Source organism: Belonocnema kinseyi, chromosome 6 (assembly GCF_010883055.1).
Source record: "Belonocnema kinseyi isolate 2016_QV_RU_SX_M_011 chromosome 6, B_treatae_v1, whole genome shotgun sequence".
In the NCBI taxonomy this organism is placed as follows: Eukaryota; Metazoa; Arthropoda; class Insecta; order Hymenoptera; family Cynipidae; genus Belonocnema; species Belonocnema kinseyi.
In genome coordinates, this window is record NC_046662.1 from 121,952,312 (window position 1) to 121,960,159 (window position 7,848).

The window sequence follows — 7,848 nt, forward strand, 5'->3', positions numbered from 1 at the left end:
TGCGGGAAAAATGCAGAAGGCGGTTATCCTTGGGTCACTCCGTGTTCTTAGGGTGCACGAGGCTTTTGCTGGATCGTCGTATTGATTCCTTTACAGACTATACCACCTATCTCACGGTTGTGAGACGTGGTTGTGGCTGAAATTTTACCGCGATTTCGCTGGAAGCTGATGCAATTTTTCGGATTAGCACTCGCTCCCGGCGAAATCCTGCGGTTGTCCTTATGAAAATTTTTTACTTATATGTATATATTCTGACATTTTTTCATGTCGTGCTTTATTTGGCTTAAAATATCCGCGAGGATACGGGAAAGAGTGATCTCTTCAAATAGCTTTTTTTGTTATATATTTGTCACGATGATAATCAAGAATAGTATAAGAACTAGGATTGTGTTGTCTGTTTTCCCCTCAGAAATGATTATGTATTTGAAATACCTTACTATATTAATTAAGTGTGATAAGACGGATGGACTTCTTTTTTAAAATCAGTTCAAGATTCTTTCATAGGAAAACTATAAATTTCTTTTGTAAATTTTAGGTCACTGTTTGGGCATTGCCACGAATGGAAAATATTCCTGTCATGAGCTGTTCGCTACACCCAATAAAGGAAGATGAAGACAGCGTAGCTCGAGCACTGACACCAACCAAAATTATTCCAATATCTTCCATCTCGCAAACACCTGATATTTTCGCCTTACCCGGTAATATAACGTTATGGGAAAGAACAGAATTACAAGTTCCGCGGTGCAAGTTACTTATGGAATATGCACTATTACAGGAGCGAATGCTAGAGAAAAATTATCCAGATAAAATGTTGTTTAAGTAGTATTTTTTTTTTTAATACGTACTTATAAATTCAGAATTCATAGTGCTCGAGCACAAGATCTGCATGAAGAATTTGTTTATGAAGAATCCATCTCTGACAAACACGTAAGTCAATAGATTAATAAGTCTCGATATTAAGTAATTAGCACCGCACAATTTAATGCGGAATGTTGATAGGAATCTGATGTACTAATGTTGAGAAATTTTCTTACTTGCAAGAAACTTACCGAACCTTGCGACGCAAAGTTCCTGTAAAATTCGGCAAAATATGTTATACTTTAGAATCTTTATATGGATTTCGCAGAGTTCCTTGAAGTCGGAGCCTTGGAACTGATACTCTTAGATTGATTCCTTGGCGAGAAATTATTTTGAAATCAAATTAATTAGATCGTACAATTCAAAATTGACCATTTTTCTTTAACAAAGCTCCTGTAATCACGGCGTTATTTAAAAAAGTTCTTCTCTAAAAATCATTTTACTTAAGTTTATAGCGTATACTTTTGCGACAGAAGATTAATTTTTTCATTTCCTTTTTTTGACAGCTTTGTTGGATGATAGACTGCAGACTCCATGTGACAAATCCGGAAAACATGATTGTCGTTATGAGGAAGAGGATGGAAGTCTCCCTTCACCCTCAATTAGATCAGCTAGCGAGAGAAAGAGGCGTAGATCCCTTCCGTGCGGTCCATCAGAAACGTGCATGTCTATTCATCCGTCTCCCTTGACACCAGTCCAAGAAGATACAACACGGGAATTAAGAGACCAACATTCCAAGTATTACTATATTGGCATCAATTCTATATTGGAGCCACCACAAGTAGTGCAGATTGAGGAGAATAGTTTAAAGAATAACAGCACTCCGAGTTTTGATCATTTAGAGCACAGTTTTAAAACCTTCAGCGTGAAAGATCAAGATGAGAACGTGGAAAAGAAATACAAAAGCACCTTTGACAATCCTGATCAGTTGAATGTAAGCGTAAAACTTGAAAATATATTATACTTTTCTCAGGCCTCAGTCGTAGAAGAATTTTTTCAAGTCACATTAGTCGCATTGGTCATGCTGTGCGTAGTTTTATGTCACATGAAATCCGAAAAAAGAAAGAATGATTTATGTTTTTTTAGCATAAAATAATTAGCGTACACCAAATTTCACTATATAAAATTTCTATTCATTTTTTTCCATAGAACTTATATTTTTGCAATAATAGCCAGGCAAAGTTGCAACAGTTGTAAAGTGTTCAAAAGTTATACAGTCACTAGTTCTGGGATGAGATAAGATATATTCTTCCATCACTGCTTAGTGGGGTGGCCCAAAAAATCACATTTGAGAAATTTCTACGGGCTTGTTGGCAAAATCGTTCTCGTAGGCAAATAAATGTATGCCTATTTTTTATTTTCCAAACAAAATATATTTAAAACTGGCTGTGAGGCTTCAAAGTTTCCTGATTTGAAGTAAAGAAGCCCTTACACCAGCTACAGGCTTAACCCGGAGAGCAGCTATAAATTTATTAACTTATTATTACTCTGCCATTCAACTCATTGTCAGTGATCTATTTTGGGACCAAGCAAATACGGTTTCAACTTAATCGTGTCAATTTTCATCAGCTTTTCTTACTCTTTACTCAATGTAAATTATACTTTTAATCATTTTTCTTTTAGATATCTATTCTCAAAGTCTAAAGAATGTCTCTTCAAAATGTCAAGTTACACTATTATACCTGAGGGTCACAATGAGCCTCCAAATATTTCCATTTTATGCCATGTTTGATATGCCTAAAACTTTTGCATAATATTTCTGAGATATAAAAATGCGATAAATACAATATTCATTGATAAATGAACAAGTATAGTAAATATCAAATAAATTGACTTTTAATTTCCTGTCGAAAATCGAAGAGATAAAAATTGGAAAAATTTTACATGTTAATCTCTATAAGACATAGTAATGACCAGAGCGAGTTTTAAAAATATTTGGTTTTGAAAATAAAAAATAGGTATACATTTATTTGCCTACGAGAACGATTTGGCCAACAAGCCCGTTAAAATTTCTCAAGTGTGATTTGTTGGGCCACCCTACTGCTTAGTGAAATAAATGTTAATAAACACATTAATAAAAATTTTTTTTAATTAAGAAAATAATTTTAAAAATAATAAATTTTTTTATTAATAAATTGATAACATTAATCTATTATACATTAATAACTTATTTTTGAATATGCAGAGATCATTTTAATAATGGAATAAATGTGTTAATTAATTAGGGTTTTGACATTTATGAGCCTTTGTATGAAAGTATGTAAGACGACTAACTCGAAAAATTTAGTAAAAAGCTCGGCCGTTGAATGCCAAAAAGCGAATACCATAGGCGTGTCAAAAAATTTAATCAGGAACGATTACATCTTCTTCGACCTGAGATTGATAATTAGAATTGGTCCTCCATCAAGTCATGTCTACTCTCCTGTTTGTCGCCATCATCATTGCTGGATTTGGGTGACTGACTCTGACTGAAGTCCTTCGCCATTCTCATCGTTGAAGAACTACTCTAATTGGATAGTGATTCCTTCGATAATCTCGGTGGTATCTTGAGGATAGCTTTAAAGACGTTATGCAGCGTGTTCAGGCAAGTAATTAGCTGATAGTCCCTTGGTTAGGAGAAGTCGCCTTTCTTCGGTAGGAGCAAAATGCGTCCTAATAACAGACATTCCAGTAAGGTCATTACCAACTTTAATTATGAGTTGAGAATCCAGGCCAGATGTTGGTATGTAGAAGTAAACTTCTTCAAACAAAAGTTCTTGATACAATTACGTCATGCAGCGAAGAAGTTCTTCGTCCCCTTCAGTGCTTTATCACTTCTTTGACAGTGATTGATGTATGCTCCTCTTCACCTGTTAAGATTTTGTTGTAAAACTGCTTCAGCTGGTTGATGTCAGTGTTTTCATTTAATTAGTTTTGATCCTTGTAAATCATTCTCTAAATACTCTCGACCTCCAAACTCTTGGACGGATTCTTGACAGAAACAAAGATATCCTTGAAGAAGCGCGATGGGTCAGCCATACACTGTTTTTCAGTGGCCCACCCCTCCCTCCTCTCTATTCTCTTCCTTGCCCCATCCGACCTTCTATTGGAATCAGCCGAGCTCTCGCCGCACCACAAACTGAACAATTGATTGACCAGAGTTCTGACTCATCCGAAAAAACTTCGGATGTCAGAATCAGACTAAGGCGACCCGAAAAACAGTCTCAAGCACCTTTCTAATTGCAGAGTGGAGCGACCGCTTGCCTGCTATATGTCAAGGTATCTGTATGATTTTTCATCAGTCATCACCACAATCAGAACGCGGTCGTCTAATAGCAGTGGAGCATTTATCTAGTTCGAACTTCATGTGGATATCATAGGAAAATTGCTTGTTGACATCGATTACTTGCTGCAGTTTCTGGTCCGAACTAGCGTAAAGCTTTAGGTCGTTCATGTATAGAAGATGGGTCACTTGATGACCATCCTTATTATCATGTATTCGGAACCCATGATACATACTGTTTAGCGTTTGCTCAATGGGGCGGAACCACAGTGCACTAAAGGAGTTTTATTAAAAGATATGATTCGTAAGGCGTGTTAATGTAGTTATCCTTGATTGTCCATGATAAAAATACTCAATTCTTGCGCCACAAAGCATCATCGACCCATTTAAGAAGTCGAAGATGCGTGGGCGGATTTGGTATATTTTTACGACTTCAAACAGATTGGCATGTGGTACAGAAGGAAATGCTTACTTGTAGTCAATGTATGCCATTTGCAAGTTTGTTTTATGTTTATGAGCTTGCGTCATGACAACAGCATCTATGGCGACTAGATTCTTACTGCCTGGCAAGTTTCTAACACTTTCTTTTCGTTTTTCTCTTGGGATATTATTCTCATCGCAGTGAGAATATACCTTGTCTGCCCATGATGTTATTGGTTTAAATTTAGATGGATCTTAAGCGTATGGTGTTTTCGGCACTATATACGTAGTACCTTTAAGCATAAAGCCTGGAATCAGATCGAGATGTTCGATGATCTTCTGAAAACACCTTGTCAACGCAGGAAACGCAATCAGAAGGTACTTGTACCGGAAGTTAAGCCCCATATCAGGACATTGAGCTTTCCAGTAACGTGCCCTTTTTAAACATGTTGAAACAGCTGAAGATGTAATGTTAATCACCTCCATTTTAGGGTTATTTCTTGCTTGGAAGTAAACGAAGCAATAAGCGTTTCAAGATCTTTAATAGACTCCATAATAATTTATGGGTTTTGGTCATCATTTTAGTTCCTTTTCTTTTCGTTCTCTGCCTGTCTTGCATGGAAAACTCTGTCAGTAACAGTGCTACGGCCAACATGGCCGGCTAAGTCCTGATGATGCAACCGGAATGTATATATCATCCACTCCTGCTTCTTCTCCTATAGAAGGTGAGCAAGAGCGGGAAATTTACACAAGAGATTTCGTACAACACTTTTCCTTTGAGTCCGATCTTTAGTGATGGACTGAGCCTAACGATGCCAAGCCGGAATTTTGTTGAGTTGGCTAAGAAAAGAAGCTTTCATACCTCCAAGGCAGCTGATTGGGAGAACTAGAAGATGGTCTTTGTAGCCACTGATATTTTGCTCGATTTTGTTCATCCTTTGCCGAGATGTTACCATCAGCTGGTGTCAAGAATTCAGTCACGTAACTTATCTTCGTTTTCAGACCCTAGAGGACAATATCCGGCTTTGTAGCACTTATAATTTGAGTGGTGGAGATTGCAAAATTCCAGTAGATCTTACAATGATCGTTCTCCACATCGGACTCGAGTTCACCCTGGGCGTATGGCAAGGTGGGCATTAGATCAACACCATAGAAGTGCCAAAGATGGTACAACAATCTAAGAGCCGCATTGTGTCTCTCTGTGTACCTGTAGCATGCACATTTTTATCATCCACCGAGAAATTGTCCAAGTTTTTCTGGCTCTTGCTTGCACGTTCGGAAGTTGGTATTGCCTGCAGGTACGGTATAGAAACGCCGCAGCATTAACGATTTCAGGTTGATTTACGAGTCGCAGAAGAGAATTTGTGCTATTTAGAACTGAGGAGGCTGTATTTAGAAACGTTTTTCGATTAAAACACATAATCATTCTAGCAGCATTTTATTGCACCAAACGTTTAGAGCATCAAAGGAACGGACAGCATATTGGCCGCCTGGACCTTATGCCTACCAGATAATTCGAAAGCCCAATTTTTTCTGATAATTGGACGATAATTTTTAGTCCAAAGCTCATGCCAATTGCTATGGTGTACCAATTTATCGTCGCCACAAGGATTTTAAGGTCCTCTTTTGGAGAGGCAAAGTGTTTACGGTTGAACGTGTATAGAAGGGGGTTGGCCTTATATTCTCCTTTGTTCGGCGGGCCACTTAGGTATCCAAAGCTTTTGCCTCGGAGCAGAATAAATAGAGGCAAGAGGGTAATGCAGAAAAAAAACAAGCTTCGAGAGTCTTCTTATAAGACCCCCCTCCCCTCCGCTTATATGTGGAATAGATGGCCGTCACTTTTCTGTTATCAGACGTTGTGACAAATCTTATCCGTCACAAGAGCATAAGCTTTTTCATGCATCTCGCTATACATGGATGTACCTATAGGCATTCAAGGAGCTTTGTAAGTAGCTCATGGTTCATTTTATTGAATGCCTTACGGTATTTAATCCCCGTTATGGGCAGATTGCGTTGATAACTGCTCGAATACTAGACAATACACCTGTCTATTGACTGGTTCTCCATACAATTTGCCAGCCCTCTGTTGCATCAACGTTGCTTAACTATTGCAGTTCATACCGGCACGATTGATGTTATTGTCATATTTTTGAGGATGCCAGTGAATAGCTTTTAACTGGCGCTTAAACAAGCTATGGGCCTGTAGTTCTTTGAACTTGGCAAATCATCGGTCTCAGGGATCAGTACCGTGCAACCTTCCACTCGCCACTGCGGGATGGGTTGTTTTCTGGTTGAGAAAGTAGTACATATGTGAGCTAGATGTTGTTGCTCGCATATCACATTTAGGCATACTGAAGTATCATTACTTGTATTGTTTCTAAGCCTTCTCATAAATTACACACTTCTGATTCCAGAGATCAACAACTTGGGGAAGAAAATTGCGGAGTGCAGTATTAGCTTCAGCTAATTTTCCCATCCTGTCAAAGACTTTTTTGTGGATGATCTCCTAGATCTCATGTTGGCATTATTGACTATCTGCTTCTCACGTAAAAAAGATACCTGATCTCTTATATAGTGCGGTGTTGCGGTGTTGTATGTTCGCGTTTGCCAAACGCCATTACCTGGTCGTTGGCACGGTTCGGTCCTATTGCCACTCAACTGAACCATGGCCTCCATCTGAGAAAGGCCTATTGTGGGTGGCACTGAGCGATAAATGTGACGTCACTGCGTAATTCGTTGTATTGGATACTTAAGCCCAACGCAACGTGTCTGACTGCAAGAGCCAGAGCTCTCGGGCGATGGAGTCGCTATATCCCTACGCCGCATTATTATCTATTTCTTGTCCCAGGCTTAAGATGTTTACATCCCAATAGGTCGAAGGCATTTTTGGCTAGAGCAGGATTTTTGAATAGGCTGCTCGAAGCTCTCACTGTTTATATTATCAGTCACGGAAACATTTTTTTAATTTAATCAAGTGATCTGATAAGAACAGTGTTCCTAATTTGAAATATTGAGTAAAGCCTGATTTTACCCTGTCATTTCCGGACTGGGTTTCAGCCATGTGCATTATAGGGGACCTACCGCTTAAGGTGGTATGCGAACTATCAGAACTTGAGTAAAGTTACTAGGCAGTCTGATAAGTACCTGAAAATTCTAAGAGATGGCATTAGTATTCACTAATGTGAACCATTTTCGTCGAGTTTGAGCCTTCAAATGACGCCTGTCAAAACTTCAGCCATTTATGTATACGCATTTACAAGTTACAGCACTGAGAAGCGACTAACCTCCGAGTTTTTTTTAATATGGAA

General features: G+C 38.4%; 1 protein-coding gene across 4 annotated transcripts in view; it reads left to right on the top strand.

Moving 5' to 3' along the window:
• LOC117175668 (protein FAM214A) overlaps positions 1-7,848 on the top strand; it is a 197,541-nt gene that overhangs the window by 156,313 nt on the left and 33,380 nt on the right. For all 4 annotated transcript variants that reach the window (XM_033365393.1, XM_033365394.1, XM_033365395.1 and 1 more), the window contains exons 5-6: positions 536-698; positions 1,365-1,792. In XM_033365393.1, coding sequence (XP_033221284.1) covers positions 536-698; positions 1,365-1,792 — 591 coding nt within the window. The remainder of the gene's footprint in view (positions 1-535; positions 699-1,364; positions 1,793-7,848) is intronic.